We start from the raw sequence: 25,690 nt of genomic DNA, 5'->3' as shown, positions 1-25,690 counted from the left end.
ACGGTCCTACTGGTTGATGTATAACAGATTACATCTCATTGACGGTCCTACTGGTTGATGTATAACAGATTACATCTCATTGACGGTCCTACTGGTTGATGTATAACAGATTACATCTCATTGACGGTCCTACTGGTTGATGTATAACAGATTACATCTCATTGACGGTCCTACTGGTTGATGTATAACAGATTACATCTCATTGACGGTCCTACTGGTTGATGTATAACAGATTACATCTCATTGACGGTCCTACTGGTTGATGTATAACAGATTACATCTCATTGACGGTCCTACTGGTTGATGTATAACATATTACATCTCATTGACGGTCCTACTGGTTGATGTATAACAGATTACATCTCATTGATGGTCCTACTGGTTGATCTACCATTCCCCTCCTCTCAGAGATTTATCCTCTCCCATTAATTCAGCTATACAGCTACCCTTCCTCTCCTCTTCCCTGGCCATCTCTAAACAGCCCAGTAACTCAGTTTAACACGGATGAAGATATGAGAAAGCGACTGGCTGCAAACCGATTCTCCCCGCTCCACCCTCCCTGTCATGGATTTAAAGAGCGACTGCCCCAAAACAACTACTTCTCGTTTTGAAAAAGGTATTGATATGTCAGAAACATATTATACTGTCGAAATTGACTATAAAGTGTACATAGGATAATTCTGGTCATAAAGTCAGTCTGTCCAAAACTGAGATTTGTGAGATAATGTACCGTAATGAAGGGTACCGTAACGTGATGAAGGGTACCGTAACGTGATGAAGGGTACCGTAACGTGATGAAGAGTACCGTAACGTGATGAAGGGTACCGTAACGTGATGAAGGGTACCGTAACGTGATGAAGGGTACCGTAACGTGATGAAGAGTACCGTAACGTGATGAAGGGTACCGTAACGTGATGAAGGGTACCGTAACGTGATGAAGGGTACCGTAACGTGATGAAGGGTAGCGTAATGTAATGAAGGGTACATAACAGTTTCCTTGGCTTGGATATTTCAACCCTGCCCATATAACAACACACGTGGCAGCACTTAAGAAATCGTCAATTCGGAGCGCAGCTTCACGCGACCCGATCGTAATGCCCATGGTCAATTTGGTTTGACATCCGATATCCCTATGAGGCTAGTTAGGGACCATCAGTAAATTACACAATGAACATGGGACAATATTTAGAAATGACAATAGTTCCAAATCCAAATGACTTAAAAATCTAAAACCAGGGCCTCCCAAGTGGCTCAGTGGTCTAATCCTGGTTCGAGTCCAGGCTGCATCACAGTGGTCTAAGACACTGCATCACAGTGCTAGCTGTTCTATTAGAGATCCTGAGTAAGAGTCCAGGCTCTGTCGCAGCCGGCCGCGACCGGGAGACCCATGGGGCGGCGCACAATTGTCCCAGCGTCGTCCGGGTTAGGGGAGGGTTTGGCCGGCAGGGATGTCCTTGTCCCATCGCGCTCTAGCGACTCCTGTGGCCGGCCGGGCGCAGTGCACGCTAACACGGTCGTCAGGTGCACGGTGTTTCCTCCGACACATTGGTGCGGTTGGCTTCCGGGTTAAGCGAGCATTGTGTCAAGAAGCAGTTCGGCTTAACTGGGTTGTGTTTCGGAGGACACACGGCTTGAGACCTTCGCCTCTCCCGAGTCCGTACGGAAGTTGCAACGATGGGACAAGACTGTAACTACCAATTGGATATCACGCAATATTGGGGAGAAAAAGGGCAACAACAAAAAATAACATCTAAAACCAACTATAAATTGTAGAAATTATATACAAATATAGAAAGAATTTAATGAGACAACTAAAAGACGTTCCATTTACATTGTGCACTTTATTGACTGTCCCTAACTAGCCACAGAGATTGGCTATCCAACCATTCTTTGCCAAAGTCGCACACCAGCTGGCTGTAGCTAATTGGCTAAATACGTTGGCTAGCACAAGACCAGATTAGACTGTTCCAAATGATCTAGAAGGGTGAGTGACTGTAACTGTGTACTGTTTTGGCAGAGTGAATGTAGAAACACTTGCCACATACGAACACACACAAGAGACACCCACATTATACCATGGCCACTGCATTTCTTAATGGCCAAACCATTCAGCCTCTTTTAACAATGGTTGGAAAGTCCCTCCAGCCAACGCTTTCATCACTCCAATTCTTTTAAATCCATGATGGCGATTGTGCAAGTGCTCACTTTGAGACAAATGTGTTGAAAGGGAATGCAGACACCGTCTCAGTGAGTCTGAAGGAGAGTTGAGTTGATGACAGAGGAAGGAATGGCAGTTCAATCTAGTACGGAATGCATTATGACACTACATTAAACAGTTAGGGGAATGGAATTCCAATGAAGGGTTCTTAAGGTTATTATAGCTGGTGGTGTTGGGGAAGTGGATGGTTATTATAGCTGGTGGTGTTGGGGAAGTGGATGGTTATTATAGCTGGTGGTGTTGGGGAAGTGGATGGTTATTATAGCTGGTGGTGTTGGGGAAGTGGATGGTTATTATAGCTGGTGGTGTTGGGGAAGTGGATGGTTATTATAGCTGGTGGTGTTGGGGAAGTGGATGGTTATTATAGCTGGTGGTGTTGGGGAAGTGGATGGTTGTCGGTAACTGTTGCTATAGAAGGGTGTAGAATATGAATAATAACAAGTAGCGAGGTATGGAGAATACACTTTATTTGGTATTTTTTGGGTATTGTATTAGGATCTCCCAGTAGCTGTTGCAAAAGCAGTACTCTACTCTTCCTGGCGTCCAGACAAAACATGAAACATAATAACAGAATGACATAATACAGAACATCAACGGAGAAGAGTTGTGTTGATTTAATAGAATGGGGTCAAGATGTCAACGAAACAAAGCAACGGAGTTGCGTGGCTTGAGTTATTGTGATTAGACTTGCTAAGCACCACTACGGGGTTTAGCGTTTCCCCATAATGTAGGCTAACGGCTGTTAGGTTCTGATCATCAGAGTAAGAAATCGACGGACGCTATGAAAGCTTAAACCATGTTTATTTATCCCAAAGGATCGAACAGCTGAACCGACCAAGACATTTAACCCTTTCTCCTATGCTGAGTCTCCTTTCGTATCTGAACAGCCAAAGCCTCTCTGTTGCTAGACAGAAACCTTAGTGATATCTGTTCTTCCTCATTTCATCTGACCTGACCTCTCACCCCAAAGTGCTCCTCCCCAACTCACGGCTGTCATGGTGACTGGTACCAGACTGTGTCTTTTCTCCTCCCATAGGATCCCTGATGGCTAACGATAACACATCCTGACAGAACGGAAACGGTATACCTTATCCTCTCTCCCTCAGTGACATGAATAAGTATATATCATGATTTCACAAGTCAAGAAATCAGAACCCATCAGGGCAAAGGCCTGCAAACTAATAAACCTGAAAATCCCCCAAAAGTACACGGATGAGAAGAATCCATAGTAAAACCCGGGCAAAGAGGATAAACTGTCAAACAGATTATGAATAATTTGAAATTCCACCTGTAAGCATGAACAACATTATTGGAATGACCACAAACCGTGAAATTATCATTAATGGGTTACAGGCAACCATATCTTGAAGCTGAAATACATAATTCTCAATTGATATATTCTAGTCGATCACCGCCCTGCCACGTGCTACTGGGAGAGCTGGAGAATACAACCATTATACAAGATGGAACTGTGACTGTGACTGCTGGAGAATACAACCATTATACAAGATGGAACTGGGAGAGCTGGAGAATACAACCATTATACAAGATGGAACTGGGAGAGCTGGAGAATACAACCATTATACAAGATGGAACTGTGACTGCTGGAGAATACAACCATTATACAAGATGGAACTGTGACTGCTGGAGAATACAACCATTATACAAGATGGAACTGTGACTGGAACCGCTGGAGAATACAACCATTATACAAGATGGAACTGTGACTGGGAGATCTGGAGAATACAACCATTATACAAGATGGAACTGTGACTGCTGGAGAATACAACCATTATACAAGATGGAACTGTGACTGGGAGAGCTGGAGAATACAACCATTATACAAGATGGAACTGTGACTGCTGGAGAATACAACCATTATACAAGATGGAACTGTGACTGGGAGAGCTGGAGAATACAACCATTATACAAGATGGAACTGTGACTGCTGGAGAATACAACCATTATACAAGATGGAACTGGGAGAGCTGGAGAATACAACCATTATACAAGATGGAACTGTGACTGGGAGATCTGCAAGCCACTTATCCCTGTAATGTAATGACTACCCATAGTCTATGTAATGACTACCCATGGCCTATATAATGACTACCCATGGCCTATGTAATGACTACCCATAGTCTATGTAATGACTACCCATAGTCTATGTAATGACTACCCATAGTCTATGTAATGACTACCCATAGCCTATATAATGACTACCCATAGCCTATGTAAAGACTACCCATAGCCTATATAATGACTACCCATGGCCTATGTAATGACTACCCATGGCCTATGTAATGACTACCCATAGTCTATGACAGAGAATAGATTGGAATATATCTCTGAGAGCTTCCTGCAAAATGAAGTTCATGACAGAAGACAACATATTGTTTACCCAGATAGGTCCTGTGGGTTTAGTGATTAAGAATCCCAAATGTAAAGAACCCCCATCAGCCTGTTATGTAGTGTGTTATGTAGTGTGTTATGTAGTGTGTTATGTAGTGTGTTATGTAGTGTGCGCCCCTGAGAAATGTCTCGGAGACTATGAGCATGTACAATAATCCATCCGGATCTGCTATCTGAAGTGAATTAAATCATGACAGCTAGATGTGGCAGCACAACTGACTGGATACAGTAACAAGAAACACAAGCAGGCTACAGTGATCAACAAGTAGCCTGTAGCCTGCAGCCTGTAGCCTGTAGCCTGCAGCCTGTAGCCTGCAGCCTGTTGCCTATAGCCTGCAGCCTGCTGCCTGTTGCCTGTAGCCTGCAGCCTGTAGCCTGCAGCCTGTAGCCTGCAGCCTGTTACCTGTAGCCTGTAGCCTGCAGCCTGTAGCCTGTAGCCTGTAGCCAGCAGCCTGCAGCCTGAAGCCTGTAGCCTGTAGCCTGTAGCCTGCAGCCTGTAGCCTGATGCCTGTTGCCTGTAGCCTGTAGCCTGCAGCCTTTAGCCTGCAGCCTGTTACCTGTAGCCTGTAGCCTGCAGCCTGCAGCCTGTAGCCTGTTGCCTGTAGCCTGAAGCCTGTAGCCTGCAGCCTGTAGCCAGCAGCCTGCAGCCTGAAGCCTGTTACGAGTCATGTGCAAACTGAAACACGGCGGAAAGCGATGGTCCGTCCCAGTAGCTGAGGTTGTCAGCTCAGCGACCATGAATTCTAAAATACACTGTGGGTAGTGGAATGAGGCTGATCAAAATGAGCAACTATAGGAAACTATGTGAATTCTATTATGCTTACTGTATGAAATTAAAGTGAGCATTCAGACCAGCCTTACTGATTGAACTATTCAGACCAGCTTTACTGATTGAACTATTCAGACCAGCCTTACTGATTGAACCATTCAGACCAGCCTTACTGATTGAACCATTCAAACCAGCCTTACTGATTGAACCATTCAGACCAGCCTTACTGATTGAACTATTCAGACCAGCCTTACTGATTGAACTATTCAGATCAGCTTTACTGATTGAACTATTCAGACCAGCCTTACTGATTGAACCATTCAGACCAGCCTTACTGATTGAACCATTCAGACCAGCCTTACTGATTGAGCTATTCAGACCAGCCTTACTGATTGAGCTATTCAGACCAGCCTTACTGATTGAACTATTCAGACCAGCTTTACTGATTGAACTATTCAGACCAGCCTTACTGATTGAACTATTCAGACCAGCCTTACTGATTGAACTATTCAGACCAGCTTTACTGATTGAACTATTCAGACCAGCCTTACTGATTGAACCATTCAGACCAGCTTTACTGATTGAACTATTCAGACCAGCCTTACTGATTGAACTATTCAGATCAGCTTTACTGATTGAACTATTCAGACCAGCCTTAGTGATTGAACTTTTCAGACCAGCCTTACTGATTGAACTATTCAGACCAGCCTTACTGATTGAACCATTCAGACCAGCCTTACTGATTGAGCTATTCAGACCAGCCTTACTGATTGAGCTATTCAGACCAGCTTTACTGATTGAACTATTCAGACCAGCCTTACTGATTGAACCATTCAGACCAGCCTTACTGATTGAACCATTCAGACCAGCCTTACTGATTGAGCTATTCAGACCAGCCTTACTGATTGAGCTATTCAGACCAGCCTTACTGATTGAGCTATTCAGACCAGCCTTACTGATTGAACCATTCAGACCAGCCTTAGTGATTGAGCTATTCAGACCAGCCTTACTGATTGAGCTATTCAGACCAGCCTTACTGATTGAGCTATTCAGACCAGCCTTACTGATTGAGCTATTCAGACCAGCCTTACTGATTGAACTAAACTACATGAGGATACTCACAACTCTCTTTTCTTTTGTTGACAGAGGAAGGAAGGAAGGAAGGAAGGAAGGAAGGAAGGAAGGAAGGAAGAAAAGGAGGATACGCACCACTCGTGTGTGTGTGTGTGTGTGTGTGTGTGTGTGTATGTGTGCGCGCGCATGTGCGTGTGCGTGTTTAACGTTACTCACCACTCTCTTTTCCCTGAAGTCTATTCCCACTGTGGTGATGAACTTGGGGTTGAACTTGTTGTCCGTGTACCTATAGATGAACGTAGTATTAATATAATACTAATTTAATATAACATACAACATATAATAACTGGTTGTCTGTGTACCTGTAAGATACAATAAGATAGTACTTTATTAATCCCCTGAAGGATTTGTTTTTACAAGCTGATACATACATTACCATTAACACATAGCATAGCAAATACATACATTACCATTAATACATACATTACCATTAATACATACATTACCATGCATACATTACCATTAATACATACATTACCATTAATACATACATTTCCATTAATACATACATTACCAGTAATACATAGCATAGCAAATACATACAATACCATTAATACATACATTACCAATAAATACATACCTTACCAATAAATACACACATTACCATTAATACATAGCATAGCAAATGCATACATGACCATTAATACATACATTACCATTAATACATACATTACCATACATACATTACCATTAATACATACATTACCATTGATACATACATTACCATTAATACAAACATTACCATACATACATTACCAATAAATACATGCATTACCACTAATACATAGCATAGCAAATGCATACATTACATTAATACATACATTACCAATAAATACATGCATTACCATTAATACATACATTACCAATAAATACATGCATTACCATTAATACATACATTACCAATAAATACATACATTACCATTACTACATACATTACCATTAATACATACATTACCAGTAAATACATACATTACCAATAAATACATACATTACCAATAAATACACACATTACCATTAATACATAGCATAGCAAATACATACATTACATTAATACATACATTACCAATAAATACATTACATTACCATTACTACATGCATTACCAATAAATACATACATTACCATTACTACATACATTACCATTAATACATACATTACCAATAAATACATGCATTACCAATAAATACATAGATTACCAATAAATACACACATTACCATTAATACATAGCATAGCAAATACATACATTACATTACCGTTAATACATAGCAAATACACACACAGCACATCCCCAATGCATATTAAAAGAAAAGTGCTCATGTAAGTACTTGTATAGAAAGGTACTGTAATCATATAAACACAGAACCAGTCAAAAGTTTGGACACACCTACTTATTCAAGGGTTTTTCTTTATTTTTACTATTTTCTACATTGTAGAATAATAGTGAAGACATCAAAACCATGAAATAACACATATGGAATCATGTAGTAACCAAAAAAGTGTTATACACATCAAAATATATTTTAGATGTTAGATTCTTCAAAGTAGCCACCCTTTGCCTTCATGACAGCTTTGCACACTCTTGGCAATCTCTCAACCAGCTTCAACTGGAATGCTTTTCCAACAGTCTTGAAGGAGTTCCCACATATGCTGAGCAGTTGTTGGCTGTTTTTCCTTCACTCTGCGGTCTAACTCATCCCAAACCATCTCAATTGGGTTGAGGTTGGGTGATTGTGGAGGCCAGGTCATCTGATACAGCACTCCATCACTCTCTTTGGTCAAATAACCCTTACACAGCCTGGAGCAGTGTTGGGTCATTGTCCTGTTGAAAATACACTAAGTGCAAACCAGATGGGATGGTGTATCGCTGCAGAATGCTGTGGTAGCCATGCTGGTTAAGTGTGTCTTGAATTCTAAATAAATCCCTGACAGTGTCACCAGCAAAGCACCCCCACACCATCACACCTCCTCCTCCATGCTTCACGGTGGGAATCACACATGTGGAGATCATCCGTTCACCTACTCTACATCTCACAAAGACACAGCGGTTGGAACCAGAAATGTCACATTTGGGCTCATCAGACCAAAAGACAGATTTCCACCGGTCTAATGTCCACTGCTCGTGTTTCTTGGCTCAAGCAAGTCTCTTCTTATTATTGGTGTCCTTTAGTAGTGGTTTCTTTGCAGCAATTCAACCATGAAGGCCTGATTCACGCAGTCTCCTCTGATTTTTTTTATATTATTATGATTTTTTTTTTAAATTGCCCCTTTTTCGTGGTATTCAATTGGTAGTTACAGTCTTGTCCCATCGCTGCAACTCCCATATGGACTTGACTCGGGAGAGGCGAAGGTCGAGAGCCGTGCGTCCTCCGAAACAACCCAGCCAAGCCGCACTGCTTCTTGACACAATGCCCGCTTAACCCGGAAGCCAGCCGCACCAATGTGACAGAGGAAACATCGTGCACCTGGCGATGAGACAAGAACATCCCTGCCGGCCAAACCCTCCCCTAACCCGGACGACGCTTCGCCAATTGTGTGTCGCCCCATGGGTCTCCCGGTCGTGGCAGGCTGTGACAGAGCCTGGACTCAAACCAGGATCTCTAGTGGAACAGCTAACACTGCGATGTAGAGCCTGGACTCAAACCAGGATCTCTAGTGGAACAGCTAACACTGCGATGTAGAGCCTGGACTCAAACCAGGATCTCTAGTGGAACAGCTAACACTGCGATGTAGAGCCTGGACTCAAACCAGGATCTCTAGTGGAACAGCTAACACTGCGATGTAGAGCCTTAGACCACTGCGGCACTTGGGAGGCCCCAGCTTTTCATTTTTTACTCATTTTTCAATTTCTAAAAACATAATTCCATTTTGACATTATGGGATATTATGTGTAGGCCAGTGACAAATAATCTCAATTTAATCAATTTCAAATTCAGGCTGTAACACAACAAAATTTGGAAAAAGTCAAGCTCTGTAAATACTTTCTGAATGCAGTGTAATAAATATGTAATATAACTGTTATTGTGTAATAAATATATAATATAACTATTATAGTGTAATAAATATATAATAAATATATAATATAACTATTATAGTGTAATAAATATATAATATAACTATTATAGTATAATAAATATATAACTATTATAGTGTAATAAATATATAACTATTATAGTGTAATAAATATATATAAATATATAATATAACTGTTATAGTGTAATAAATATATAACTATTATAGTATAATAAATATATAACATTATAGTGTAATAAATATATATAAATATATAATATAAGTATTATAGTGTAATAAATATATATAAATATATAATATAACTGTTATAGTATAATAAATATATAACTATTATAGTATAATAAATATATAACATTATAGTGTAATAAATATATATAAATATATAATATAAGTATTATAGTGTAATAAATATATAATATAACTATTATAGTGTAATAAATATATAATATAACGATTATAGTATAATAAATATATAACTATTATAGTATAATAAATATATAACATTATAGTGTAATAAATATATATAAATATATAATATAAGTATTATAGTGTAATAAATATATAATATAACTATTATAGTGTAATAAATATATACCTATTATAGTATAATAAATATATACCTATTATAGTATAATAAATATATACCTATTATAGTATAATAAATATATACCTATTATAGTATAATAAATATATACCTATTATAGTATAATAAATATATACCTATTATAGTATAATAAATATATACCTATTATAGTATAATAAATATATACCTATTATAGTATAATAAATATATACCTATTATAGTATAATGAATATATAACTATTATAGTATAACGAGCTGTGTGTGCACCTGTACAGAAAGGTTGTCTTCCCTACTCCAGAGTCCCCCAGAGCCAGGAGCTTGATGAGGTAATCATAGTCCCCATCAGTCATAGTGTTGACTGCGCTGAACCTGGAGTAAACAAAACAAAACAAACATGAATTAGTCATTTCAAGAGCCTTTGGTATGACTCGACTGGGAATTGAACTCACAACCTTCCAATCTCAGGACAGACACTTCAACCACAAGGCTACTGAGTGACTGCACATTCATTCCAACCCCTCAAAGACAAACATTCACTTACAGGTTGGTAACAAACAAACAAACAAAGTGAACTGGCCTGGTTTCAGTAAGGGTTTGTCAAACAGACCGAAGCGAAACATAAATAGTCTCGAAAAGGCCCAAAGCAAAATAGCCTGACCCAAAAAGCCATGCCTCATAATAACCAATAGAACTTTATTTGATCCAATGAAATCTAAGAGACGAGAGGACCAAACTAGACAACCCTGATCCAGTCAGAGAAGAACAGTAACACAATACTGCAATGTAGTCATCTCATTTCCTGTTAACAGTTTGACCTCGGGTCTAGTTAATTTCTCACGTTGGAACATAAAAACATCCACAACTACCATGTCACGAGAGGCAGCGTTCTGCCTAAACGAAATCACATGTGTCTCCTTACAGTGCACGCCCTTCACCACGTGATGAGTTATTTATAGGAGACAATTAGCATTCCTGTTATACAGTATGTGTGAAGACTCATTTTGCTTTAGGCTATGTGAGGAAATTGAAGCAGCCAGCAATATGAAAGCAAAGAGCTGTCTGATGTCAGGCCGGACTAGACATTGCTTCAGACTTCAACACTTAAAATTGGTTCAATGCAGCCGTTTTTATCTCAATAACAAATCATTTCTGGCTAACAATTAAGTACCTTACTGTGATTATTTTAAATAACAATTTACAAAAATAGCTTGTTAGTAAAGAATTTCTAAAGGAATCATTTTTCTATGACCGTGGGAATGGTCTGAGTGGGAAAACTGAAATCTAGCTGTTATTGGCAGAGAGGTTTGGAACTCTCTAGCTCTCTTTATTGGTCTATTAACACATTTACCGCCTGGTGATGTCACCAGGCAGGTCAAAACTCCATCCCATCAAAACAGGCTGAAACTTCTGGCTGTCTTTTCAAACAGCTCTTACACCAAGAGGGCATTATCCCTGTTCCCAAGCATGCAAAGGTAACTGAACTAAATGACTATCGCCCCGTAGCACTCACTTCTGACATCATGAAGTGCTTTGAGAGACTAGTCAAGGATCATATCACCTCTACCTTACCTGTCACCCTAGACCCACTTCAATTTGCTTACCGCCCCAATAGGTCCACAGTTAATGCAATCGCAGTCACACTGCACACTGCTTTATCCCACCTGGACAAGAGGAATACCTATGTAAGAATGCTGTTCATTGACTACAGCTCAGCATTCAACACCATAGTACCCTCCAAGTTCATCATTAAACTCGGGGCCCTGGGTCTGAACCCCACCCTGTGCAGGGGTTCACCACGGGACGCCCCCCAGGTGGTGAAGGTAGGAAACAACACCTCCACTTCGCTGACCCTCAACACTGGGGCCCCACAAGGGTGCGTTCTCAGCCCCCTCCTGTACTTCCTGTTCACCCATGACTGTGTGGCCATGCATGCCTCCAACTCAATCATCAAGTTTGCAGACGACACAACAGTAGTAGGCCTGATTACCAACAACGATAAGACAGCCTACAGGGAGGAGGTGAGGGCTCTGGGAGTGGTGGTGTCAGGAAAATAACCTCTCACTCAACGTCAACAAAACAAAGGAGATCCACATCGACGGGACACCAGTGGAGAAGGTGGAAAGTTTTAAGTTCCTTGGCGTACACATCACGGACAAACTGAAATGGTCCACCCACACAGACACCGTGGTGAAGAAGGCACAGCAGCAACAGAGCCTCTTCAACCTCAGGAGGCTGAAGAAATTTGGCTTGTCACCTAAAACCCTCACAAACTTTTATAGATGCACAATTGAGAGCATCCTGTCGGGCTGTATCACCGCCTGGTACGGCAGCTGCTCCGCCCACAACCGCAGGGCTCTCCAGAGGGTGGTGCGGTCTGCACAACGCATCACCGGGGGCAAACTACTAGAAGGCGAGGTCAGTACAGGTGCATCAAAGCTGGGACCGGGAGACTGAAAAACAGCTTCTATCTCAAGGCCATCAGACTGTTAAACAGCCATCACTAACACAGAGAGGCTGCTGCCTACATACAGACTTTAAATTATTGTGCACTTTAATAAATTGATCACTAGTCACTTTAATAATGTCACTTTAATAATGTTTACATATCTTGCATTATTCATCTCATATGTATTCTATACTATCTACTGTATCTCAGTCTATGCTGCTCTGACATTGCTCGTCATTATATTTATATATTATTAATTCCATTCCTTTACTTAGATTTGTGTGTATTATGTATTTGTTGTGAAATTGTTAGATATTACTTGTTAGATATTGCTGTATTGTCGGAACTAGAAGCACAAGCTACACCTGAAATAACATCTGCTAAACACGTATATGTGACAAATAAAATTTGATTTGATCATTATTTTCACAATTTTACAGTATTATTCCAACCTTATAGTGTGGAAATATATATAAAACACAGGAAATCATGTTTTTGATTGCACTGGGACTTTAAATGATGTGCCGGATCTCTGGTCTAGTGGTAGCTTTCTGGGTCGTCAGATATCATGAGGTTCAAGCCCTGTCTCTGGGTCGTCACATAATCGTTCGGTTCAAGCCCTGTCTCTGGGTAGTCAGATATCATGAGGTTCAAGCCCTGTCTCTGGGTGGTCACATATCATGAGGTTCAAGCCCTGTCTCGGGGTCATCACATATCATGAGGTTCAAGCCCTGTCTCTGGGTCGTCACATATCATGAGGTTCAAGCCCTGTCTCTGGGTCGTCAGATATCATGAGGTTCAAGCCCTGTCTCGGGGTCATCACATATCATGAGGTTCAAGCCCTGTCTCTGGGTCGTCACATATCATGAGGTTCAAGCCCTGTCTCTGGGTCGTCAGATATCATGAGGTTCAAGCCCTGTCTCTGGGTAGTCACATATCATGAGGTTCAAGCCCTGTCTCTGGGTAGTCACATATCATGAGGTTCAAGCCCTGTCTCTGGGTCATCACATATCATGAGGTTCAAGCCCTGTCTCTGGGTCATCACATAATCATAGTGAGGTTCAAGCCCTGTCTCTGGGTCGTCAGATATCATGAGGTTCAAGCCCTGTCTCTGGGTGGTCACATATCATGAGGTTCAAGCCCTGTCTCTGGGTCGTCACATATCATGAGGTTCAAGCCCTGTCTCTGGGTGGTCACATATCATGAGGTTCAAGCCCTGTCTCTGGGTCGTCACATATCATGAGGTTCAAGCCCTGTCTCTGGGTCGTCACATATCATGAGGTTCAAGCCCTGTCTCTGGGTCGTCACATATCATGAGGTTCAAGCCCTGTCTCTGGGTGGTCACATATCATGAGGTTCAAGCCCTGTCTCTGGGTCGTCACATATCATGAGGTTCAAGCCCTGTCTCTGGGTCGTCACATATCATGAGGTTCAAGCCCTGTCTCTGGGTGGTCACATATCATGAGGTTCAAGCCCTGCCTCTGGGTGGTCACATAATAGTGAGGTTCAAGCCCTGCATCTTGCATTCTTGTCTATCACTATACTAATTATCTCTCTCTCCATTCCACACTGTTCTTTCAAAGTAAATCATTAAATACAAAAGGAGAGCAGAATTCTGATTCTGAAGGAAGGAAAAAAATACAAAACACTATTTTTATGGCAGGGGTCAGAGGTTAGACGGTGGCCTTCTGGGAAAGGGCCTGGGAGCTCCAGTCACTGGGAGCGTAGAGAGGGCGTGTTATGGGAGGGCTAACCGATGTGATCTCACTCAGAAGATGTGGCACATGATCTGTTTCTTACATCCTCTCCTCCCCATGATGCATCAGAAGCTCCTCTGGCTAGATGGGAAAGCAGAGACACTGGTCCTGACTGTACACTCTGCCTGACCTGCCCCTGTTCTAGAACCAGCCTGCCATTGTTATAGAACCAGCCTGCTCCTGTTCTAGAACCAGCCTGCCCCTAGAACCAGCCTGCCCCTAGAACCAGCCTGCCCCTAGAACCAGCCTGCCCCTGTTCTAGAACCAGCCTGCCCCTGTTCTAGAACCAGCCTGCTCCTGTTCTAGAACCAGCCTGCTCCTGTTCTAGAACCAGCCTGCCCCTGTTCTAGAACCAGCCTTCCCCTGTTCTAGAACCAGCCTGCCCCTAGAACCAGCCTGCTCCTGTTCTAGAACCAGCCTGCTCCTGTTCTAGAACCAGCCTGCTCCTGTTCTAGAACCAGCCTGCTCCTGTTCTAGAACCAGCCTGCTCCTGTTCTAGAACCAGCCTGCTCCTGTTCTAGAACCAGCCTGCTCCTGTTCTAGAACCAGCCTGCCCCTGTTCTAGAACCAGCCTGCCCCTGTTCTAGAACCAGCCTGCTCCTGTTCTAGAACCAGCCTGCCCCTGTTCTAGAACCAGCCTGCTCCTGTTCTAGAACCAGCCTGCTCCTGTTCTAGAACCAGCCTGCCCTGGCTGCTACACAACATCCAGATTGTCCATCCTAGCATTCCATTTAGAATGCATTCCCCAACACATTGCTTTAATTCCAAGAAGTATGCTAGTGTGGATATTGGAACAGAGACCCAGTTTTCCTAGCAGCTCTCTAATTGATGTTGTTAACCAGGCCTGGAGGGACAGACGGAGAGGAGGAGGATGACCTGTCCCGAGGATGTGATTAGTGGCTGATCAGTGGAGCCCACTGTCCCTCGGGGGACCCATCTGTAGTCAGCAGTAGTGGAGATCAGGTGAGTGCAGTCTCCTTTACAAACACATCTACGTTCTCCCTTTCTGTACACCACAATAACCCAATGAGCCTGTGTGATTACAATGTTTCACTGCATGAAACATGTACAAGTGTGAAGTGGGAAATGGAAATGTGTTTTTTAATTTCCAACTCCCCCTGAGTAGGGTCACAGACAGGGATCAGACAGTATCCCACCGAGTCCCCCTCAGAGAGTAGGGTCAGACAGGGATCAGACATTATCCCAATGAGTCACCCTCAGAGAGTAGGGTCAGACAGGGATCAGACATTATCCCAATGAGTCACCCTCAGAGAGTAGGGTCAGACAGGGATCAGACATTATCCCAATGAGTCACCCTCAGAGAGTAGGGTCAGACAGGGATCAGACATTATCCCAATGAGTCACCCTCAGAGAGTAGGGTCAGACAGGGATCAGACAGTATCCCACCGAGTCCCCCTCAGAGAGTAGGGTCAGACAGGGATCAGACATTATCCCAATGAGTCACCCTCAGAGAGTAGGGTCAGACAGGGATCAGACATTATCCCACCGAGTCCCCCTCAGAGAGTAGGGTCACAGACAGGGATCAGACATTACCCCTATGAGTCACGCTCAGAGAGTAGGGTCACAAACAGGGATCAGACAGTATCCCACCGAGTCACCCTCAGAGAGTAGGGTCAGACAGGGATCAGACATTATCCCAATGAGTCACCCTCAGAGAGTAGGGTCAGACAGGGATCAGACATTATCCCACCGAGTCCCCCTCAGAGAGTAGGGTCACAGACAGGGATCAGACATTACCCCTATGAGTCACGCTCAGAGAGTAGGGTCAGACAGGGATCAGACAGTATCCCACCGAGTCACCCTCAGAGAGTAGGGTCACAGACAGGGATCAGACATTACCCCTATGAGTCACGCTCAGAGAGTAGGGTCAGACAGGGATCAGACATTATCCCACCGAGTCACCCTCAGAGAGTAGGGTCAGACAGGGATCAGACATTACCCCTATGAGTCACCCTCAGAGAGTAGGGTTAGACAGGGATCAGACATTATCCCTATGAGTCACGCTCAGAGAGTAGGGTCAGACAGGGATCAGACATTACCCCTATGAGACACCCTCAGAGAGTAGGGTCACAGACAGGGATCAGACATTACCCCTATGAGTCACGCTCAGAGAGTAGGGTCAGACAGGGATCAGACATTATCCCAATGAGTCACGCTCAGAGAGTAGGGTCAAACAGGGATCAGACATTACCCCTATGAGTCACGCTCAGAGAGTAGGGTCACAGACAGGGATCAGACAGTATCCCACCGAGTCACCCTCAGAGAGTAGGGTTAGACAGGGATCAGACATTATCCCTATGAGTCACGCTCAGAGAGTAGGGTCAGACAGGGATCAGACATTACCCCTATGAGACACCCTCAGAGAGTAGGGTCACAGACAGGGATCAGACATTACCCCTATGAGTCACGCTCAGAGAGTAGGGTCAGACAGGGATCAGACATTATCCCAATGAGTCACGCTCAGAGAGTAGGGTCAAACAGGGATCAGACATTACCCCTATGAGTCACGCTCAGAGAGTAGGGTCACAGACAGGGATCAGACAGTATCCCACCGAGTCACCCTCAGAGAGTAGGGTCACAGACAGGGATCAGACATTACCCCTATGAGTCACGCTCAGAGAGTAGGGTCAGACAGGGATCAGACATTATCCCAATGAGTCACCCTCAGAGAGTAGGGTCAGACAGGGATCAGACATTATCCCACCGAGTCACCCTCAGAGAGTAGGGTCAGACAGGGATCAGACATTACCCCTATGAGTCACCCTCAGAGAGTAGGGTTAGACAGGGATCAGACATTATCCCTATGAGTCACGCTCAGAGAGTAGGGTCAGACAGGGATCAGACATTACCCCTATGAGTCACGCTCAGAGAGTAGGGTCACAGACAGGGATCAGACAGTATCCCAATGAGTCACCCTCAGAGAGTAGGGTCAGACAGGGATCAGACAGTATCCCTATGAGACACCCTCAGAGAGTAGGGTCAGACAGGGATCAGACATTATCCCAGAGTCACCCTCAGAGAGTAGGGTCAGACAGGGATCAGACATTATCCCTATGAGTCACGCTCAGAGAGTAGGGTCACAGACAGGGATCAGACAGTATCCCACCGAGTCACCATCAGAGAGTAGGGTCACAGACAGGGATCAGACATTACCCCTATGAGTCACGCTCAGAGAGTAGGGTCAGACAGGGATCAGACATTATCCCAATGAGTCACCCTCAGAGAGTAGGGTCAGACAGGGATCAGACATTACCCCTATGAGTCACGCTCAGAGAGTAGGGTCAGACAGGGATCAGACATTATCCCACCGAGTCACCCTCAGAGAGTAGGGTCAGACAGGGATCAGACATTACCCCTATGAGTCACCCTCAGAGAGTAGGGTTAGACAGGGATCAGACATTATCCCTATGAGTCACGCTCAGAGAGTAGGGTCAGACAGGGATCAGACATTACCCCTATGAGACACCCTCAGAGAGTAGGGTCACAGACAGGGATCAGACATTACCCCTATGAGTCACGCTCAGAGAGTAGGGTCAGACAGGGATCAGACATTATCCCAATGAGTCACGCTCAGAGAGTAGGGTCAAACAGGGATCAGACATTACCCCTATGAGTCACGCTCAGAGAGTAGGGTCACAGACAGGGATCAGACAGTATCCCACCGAGTCACCCTCAGAGAGTAGGGTTAGACAGGGATCAGACATTATCCCTATGAGTCACGCTCAGAGAGTAGGGTCAGACAGGGATCAGACATTACCCCTATGAGACACCCTCAGAGAGTAGGGTCACAGACAGGGATCAGACATTACCCCTATGAGTCACGCTCAGAGAGTAGGGTCAGACAGGGATCAGACATTATCCCAATGAGTCACGCTCAGAGAGTAGGGTCAAACAGGGATCAGACATTACCCCTATGAGTCACGCTCAGAGAGTAGGGTCACAGACAGGGATCAGACAGTATCCCACCGAGTCACCCTCAGAGAGTAGGGTCACAGACAGGGATCAGACATTACCCCTATGAGTCACGCTCAGAGAGTAGGGTCAGACAGGGATCAGACATTATCCCAATGAGTCACCCTCAGAGAGTAGGGTCAGACAGGGATCAGACATTATCCCACCGAGTCACCCTCAGAGAGTAGGGTCAGACAGGGATCAGACATTACCCCTATGAGTCACCCTCAGAGAGTAGGGTTAGACAGGGATCAGACATTATCCCTATGAGTCACGCTCAGAGAGTAGGGTCAGACAGGGATCAGACATTACCCCTATGAGTCACGCTCAGAGAGTAGGGTCACAGACAGGGATCAGACAGTATCCCAATGAGTCACCCTCAGAGAGTAGGGTCAGACAGGGATCAGACAGTATCCCTATGAGACACCCTCAGAGAGTAGGGTCAGACAGGGATCAGACATTATCCCAGAGTCACCCTCAGAGAGTAGGGTCAGACAGGGATCAGACATTATCCCTATGAGTCACGCTCAGAGAGTAGGGTCACAGACAGGGATCAGACAGTATCCCACCGAGTCACCATCAGAGAGTAGGGTCACAGACAGGGATCAGACATTACCCCTATGAGTCACGCTCAGAGAGTAGGGTCAGACAGGGATCAGACATTATCCCAATGAGTCACCCTCAGAGAGTAGGGTCAGACAGGGATCAGACATTACCCCTATGAGTCACCCTCAGAGAGTAGGGTTAGACAGGGATCAGACATTATCCCTATGAGTCACGCTCAGAGAGTAGGGTCAGACAGGGATCAGACATTACCCCTATGAGTCACGCTCAGAGAGTAGGGTCACAGACAGGGATCAGACAGTATCCCTATGAGACACCCTCAGAGAGTAGGGTCAGACAGGGATCAGACATTATCCCAATGAGTCACCCTCAGAGAGTAGGGTCAGACAGGGATCAGACAGTATCCCAATGAGTCACCCACAGAGAGTAGGGTCACAGACAGGGATCAGACAGTATCCCTATGAGTCACCCTCAGAGAGTAGGGTCAGACAGGGATCAGACATTATCCCAGAGTCACCCTCAGAGAGTAGGGTCAGACAGGGATCAGACATTATCCCTATGAGTCACGCTCAGAGAGTAGGGTCACAGACAGGGATCAGACAGTATCCCACCGAGTCACCCTCAGAGAGTAGGGTCAGACAGGGATCAGACATTATCCCTATGAGTCACCCTCAGAGAGTAGGGTCAGACAGGGATCAGACATTATCCCTATGAGTCACCCTCAGAGAGTAGGGTCAGACAGGGATCAGACATTACCCCTATGAGTCACCCTCAGAGAGTAGGGTCAGACAGGGATCAGACATTATCCCCCTGAGTCACGCTCAGAGAGTAGGGTCAGACAGGGATCAGACATTACCCCCCGGAGTCACCCTCAGAGAGTAGGGTCAGACAGGGATCAGACATTATCCCTATGAGTCACGCTCAGTGAGTAGAGTTACAGACAGGGATCAGACATTACCCCTATGAGTCACCCTCAGAGAGTAGGGTCAGACAGGGATCAGACATTATCCCCCTGAGTCCCCCTCAGAGAGTAGGGTCAGACAGGGATCAGACATTATCCCTATGAGTCACCCTCAGAGAGTAGGGTCAGACAGGGATCAGACATTACCCCTATGAGTCACCCTCAGAGAGTAGGGTCAGACAGGGATCAGACAGTATCCCCCTGAGTCACCCTCAGAGAGTAGGGTCAGACAGGGATCAGACATTACCCCTATGAGTCACGCTCAGAGAGTAGGGTCACAGACAGGGATCAGACATTATCCCTATGAGTCACGCTCAGAGAGTAGGGTCAGACAGGGATCAGACAGTATCCCACCGAGTCACCCTCAGAGAGTAGGGTCAGACAGGGATCAGACATTATCCCACCGAGTCACGCTCAGAGAGTAGGGTCAGACAGGGATCAGACATTATCCCACCGAGTCACGCTCAGAGAGTAGGGTCAGACAGGGATCAGACATTATCCCTATGAGTCACCCTCAGAGAGTAGGGTTAGACAGGGATCAGACATTATCCCCCTGAGTCACCCTCAGAGAGTAGGGTCAGACAGGGATCAGACAGTATCCCACCGAGTCACCCTCAGAGAGTAGGTTTCACAGACAGGGATCAGACAGTATCCCACCGAGTCACCCTCAGAGAGTAGGGTCAGACAGGGATCAGACATTATCCCTATGAGTCACCCTCAGAGAGTAGGGTCAGACAGGGATCAGACATTATCCCAATGAGTCACACTCAGAGAGTAGGGTCAGACAGGGATCAGACAGTATCCCACCGAGTCACCCTCAGAGAGTAGGGTCAGACAGGGATCAGACATTATCCCTATGAGTCACCCTCAGAGAGTAGGGTCAGACAGGGATCAGACATTATCCCTATGAGTCACGCTCAGAGAGTAGGGTCAGACAGGGATCAGACATTACCCCTATGAGTCACGCTCAGAGAGTAGGGTCAGACAGGGATCAGACATTATCCCAATGAGTCACGCTCAGAGAGTAGGGTCAGACATTATTGAAGGCTACCTTGGAGCTACAGGATTCGAACTAGCAACCTTTTGGTTACGGGCCCAACGCTCTAACCGCTTGGCGACCTGCCACCCCAGTATTTTTCACCAACCGCTTACTAGGGCTTTGATTGGGTTAGGTTTAAGGTTAGGGTTAGGATTAGGGTTAGGTTAAGGTTAGGGTTAGGATTAGGGTTAGGTTTAAGGTTAGGGTTAGGATTAGGGTTAGATTTAAGGTTAACTGAACTTCTACTTGAACATCTACAAGATCTCTATTTGCGACTATCCAAATGAAGTGATACCGTTCTCTATTCTGGAGGAGTTTCTGTATAGATTCTATTGTGTAGGAGTTTCTGTATAGATTCTATTGTGTAACGTGGTCTTCCTGTCTGGGTTGGCGCCCGCCCCCTTGGGTTGTGCCGTGGCGGAGATCTTTGTGGGCTATACTCGGCCTTGTCTTAGGACGGTAAGTTGGTGGTTGGAGATATCCCTCTAGTGGTGTGGGGGCTGTGCTTTGGCAAAGTGGGTGGGGTTATATCCTGCCTGTTTGGCCCTGTCCAGGGGTTTCATCGGATGGGGCCACAGTGTCTTCTGACCCCTCCTGTCTCAGCCTCCAGTATTTATGCTGCAGTAGTTTATGTGTCGGGGGGCTAGGGTCAGTCTGTTACATCTGGAGTATTTCTCTTGTCTTATCCGGTGTCCTGTGTGAATTTAAATATGCTCTCTCTAATTCTCTCTTTCTTTCTTTCTCTCTGAGGACCTGAGCCCTAGGACCATGCCTCAGGACTACCTGGCATGATGACTCCTTGCTGTCCCCAGTCCACCTGGCCGTGCTGCTGCTCCAGTTTCAACTGTTCTGCCTGCGGCTATGGAACCCTGACCTGTTCACCGGACGTGCTTGTTGCACCCTCGACAACTACTATGATTATTATTATTTGACCCTGCTGGTCATTTATGAACATTTTAACATCTTGACCATGTTCTGTTATAATATCCACCCGGCACAGCCAGAAGAGGACTGGCCACCCCTCATAGCCTGGTTCCTCTCTAGGTTTCTTCCTAGGTTTTTGGCCTTTCTAGGGAGTTTTTCCTAGGGAGTTTTTCCTAGCCACCGTGCTTCTTTCACATGCATTGCTTGCTGTTTGGGGTTTTAGGCTGGGTTTCTGTACAGCACTTTGAGATATCAGCTGATGTACGAAGGGCTATATAAATACATTTGATTTGATTTGATTTAAGAGTTTCTGTATAGATTATATTGTGTATAGATGTGACCAAAACATTCTGCTCCAACAAGAGATTAAATAAGTGTTTGTTTTGAGAAGGATGAAGAAATTGGTTCACTATGTCCATTTCTCTTTCCATTCCTGGGGCCTATAGCTAGTGAAGAGTGAAGAGTGCTGTTAAAAGGGAAATATGAATCAGAAAGTAAGGCTGCCACAATTACCGTATAACTGTTAGTTATGGATGAAGACCCTCATGAAAATGAAATAACAGTCATAACCGTAAAAAAAGAAAAATAGTGTGGAACGAACAACTGACTGAAGACCGGACGGACGGCCATTTGTGTGTTTGAGTCCATTTCGGGAACGTAACATGGACTACAGTAGCATGGACTACAGTAACATGGACTACAGTAGCATGGACTACAGTAACATGGACTACAGTAACATGGACTACAGTAACATGGACTACAGTAACATGGACTACAGTAGCATGGACTACAGTAACATGGACTACAGTAACATGGACTACAGTAACATGGACTACAGTAGCATGGACTACAGTAACATGGACTACAGTAACATGGACTACAGTAACATGGACTCTTAACAACGCGATGAAACTTTGTTGCTCCTTGCTGAAACAAGCTAACGAGTCTTCGGTTGCCTAGGCAACGCCCCCCCCCCCCCCCACAATGCAGCAGCAGCACACATAGAATTAGAATGAATAGAGTGAAAAAGATTGTGCCGTAATGTATCCTTCCTGTCTTGAGAGCTCTGACCCAACTTTGCTATTTTTTGATTTGTTTATATATATTTTTTATGCATGAAATATATCCGCTATCATTTTTTATGATGGACAAGAACTTTTGAACATGAGATTGGCAGTTACTGACCTCAATTGCGGCCTACTCATCTGCCCTGGGCTCTTTGTATTTCTCCAACCCAATCTTCGGGCTACCGAAGATGAAACGCAGGCGCAAAATAGTCAGGAGAGCGGGTGTCCTGGTGAGACTAAGGCGAAAGGAAACCAGGCCACTACTTCCCTCCAATCTACTGGCCAATGTAAAATGGATGACCTCAGATGGCGGATTTGCTATCAACTGGACTCTCGTAACTGCAAAATTCTCTATTTTTCTGAAACGTGTGTCCACATCACTGAGAAAGCATGGTCCTCTCACACCAGAACAAAGGGACGGCCATGCCTCTTCTTCCTCTGAACTTTTACAGCTGCACCATCGAGAGCCTCCTGACTTTGTATTCTAGGCGGTGTGGTTTCTGCGGTGACACATGTTGGCTTTTGCTTGAATAGCTATTGATCGCTGTCAAAGGTGGCTGGCTCTAGCCTCAGTGAGAACAGGTCTGGGGTCGGTGTATGTGTGTGTATTATGTGTGTGTATGTGCGTGCACGTGTGTGTGTCAGAGAGTGTGTGTCAGGGGCGTCGTAAAGGACAGACTAAGGCGCAGTGGGTATAGTGATCATCTTCTTTTCATTTTAATGAGATAACACTTTTACACAAAAATAACAAAACCGACAACTGACAGTTCTGTCACAAAACGGAAAACAACCACCCACAAAACCCAAAGGAAAACAAGCTGCCTAAGTATGGCTTCCAATCAGAGACAACGAAAGACACCTGCCTCTGATTGGAAACCACACTCGGCTAAACCTGGAAAACGAAACATAGAAAATGAAAACTAGAACCAAAATCCCCTAGACCAAAAACCCCAAAACACACAAAACAAACACCCCCTGCCACGCCCTGACCATACTACAAAAGACAAAAGACCCCTTTACTGGTCATGACGTGACAGTGTGTGTGTGTGTGTGTGTGTGTGTTTCTGTGTGTGTCACGTCTGGCACATTCCCACTGTTTCTGAGTGCTTTAGCATTTCAGAGAGCTGTTTTCTCTCACCGCCGTGTCGGTCAATACTGCTATCAGTCTATCTGGCCGTTAATACGGAATACAAAAACAGAAATGTCTCGCCCACACGCTCAATGCCAAATAAATATTTGTTCATATTCCCTGTCCTAAAAACAAAAGGTGTCTGTCCATTTTATTGATCTAAATCAGGGATGGGTAACTTTGATGGGAGTTGGGGGGGACACAAAAATCTGAACTCATCACGAGGGGGTCCGCGTACCCACATCCATACCCGGGTATACAGTCAGCGCCGGTCCTAGCCTTTTGGGGGCCCTAGGTGGAATGTTGTTGCCCCCCCCCCCATCCCGACCATGATTACAAGTTTAAATTGCTGGCTAAACTAATTTACCAATCTGACATTTTGTTAGCTGACAGGGCTAATTGAGTGACTGTCAGTGACTGACATAAGAGAAACTGCTGATGAATCATTGTAACAGCCGTTGAAAGGATGGGACCAAGGTGCAGCGGAGAATGTATTCATCTTGATTTTTAATAGAAAATATGAACACTTTACAAAATAAACAAAAACGACAAGCAACAGTTCTGTCAGGTTATCAAGAACTAAACAGGAAAATAACTACCAACAAACCCCAACCGAAAAACAGGCTGCCTAAGTATGGCTCCCAATCAGAGACAACGATAGACAGCTGTCCCTGATTGAGAGCCATACCAGGCCAAAACAAAGAAATGCAAACACATAGAAAAAAGGACATATAATGCCCACCAAAATCACACCCTGACCAAACCTAAACAGAGACATAAAAAGGCTCTCTCAGATCAGGGCGTGACAATCATATTTCTAAATTGCACCTTGTGTATTCTACTATTCTAACGCAACATTAAGTTGAGACCCCTCCACTGAGTAAAAAACAAATAAGAAAAATAATCTATTTTTTTGATCTGGTTAATTATTTCAGATATAGTAATGCGACTGCAATACATGGTGCTGAAAGGGTTAATAATTGATTTAACTTGTTCAAACAACACGCAACCACCCTGCAGGAGTGTCTGTGGTGTGTTTGTCAAACAGCAGAGGAACACAAGCAGTGAAACAACTTTAGCAACGGGAAAAAAAACACTTGTCTATTATTAGGTTAAGAAATAATTGCATAATTTGCATGTCAATACTATTTAAATGAATTACAACAAACTGCCCTTTCAGACAAATAAGGTGAAATCCGAGTCCCAAATGGCAGCCTATTCCCTATATATAGTGCACTACTTTAGACCAGAGCCCTATGGAACCCTGGTCAAAAGTAGTGCACTATATAGGGAATAGGGTTCCATAGGGCTCTGGTCTAAAGTAGTGCACTATATAGGGAATAGGGTTCCATAGGGCTCTGGTCTAAAGTAGTGCACTATATAGGGAATAGGGTTCCATAAGGCTCTGGTCTAAAGTAGTGCACTATATAGGGAATAGGGTTCCATAGGGCTCTGGTCTAAAGTAGTGCACTATATAGGGAATAGGGTTCCATAGGGCTCTGGTCTTAAGTAGTGCACTATATATAGGGAATAGGGTTCCATAGGGCTCTGGTCTAAAGTAGTGCACTATATATAGGGAATAGGGTACATAGGCTCTGGTCTAAAGTAGTGCACTATATATAGGGAATAGGGTTCCATAGGGCTCTGGTCCATTTTTTTGTCATCTCACTTTTGTTTATTTTACGT

General features: G+C 44.3%; 1 protein-coding gene across 3 annotated transcripts in view; it reads right to left on the bottom strand.

The window, feature by feature from the left end:
- Positions 1-25,690, bottom strand: part of LOC115149553 (ras-related protein Rab-27B) — an 84,019-nt gene that overhangs the window by 18,898 nt on the left and 39,431 nt on the right. For all 3 annotated transcript variants that reach the window (XM_029692507.1, XM_029692508.1, XM_029692509.1), the window contains 2 exons: positions 10,413-10,514; positions 6,690-6,759 (listed from right to left, as the gene is read on the bottom strand). In XM_029692507.1, coding sequence (XP_029548367.1) covers positions 6,690-6,759; positions 10,413-10,514 — 172 coding nt within the window. The remainder of the gene's footprint in view (positions 1-6,689; positions 6,760-10,412; positions 10,515-25,690) is intronic.

This window comes from Salmo trutta, chromosome 15 (assembly GCF_901001165.1).
Source record: "Salmo trutta chromosome 15, fSalTru1.1, whole genome shotgun sequence".
In the NCBI taxonomy this organism is placed as follows: domain Eukaryota; kingdom Metazoa; phylum Chordata; class Actinopteri; order Salmoniformes; family Salmonidae; genus Salmo; species Salmo trutta.
Note: the sequence above shows the minus strand (reverse complement) of the source record. Positions and strands in the feature narration are given on the sequence as shown.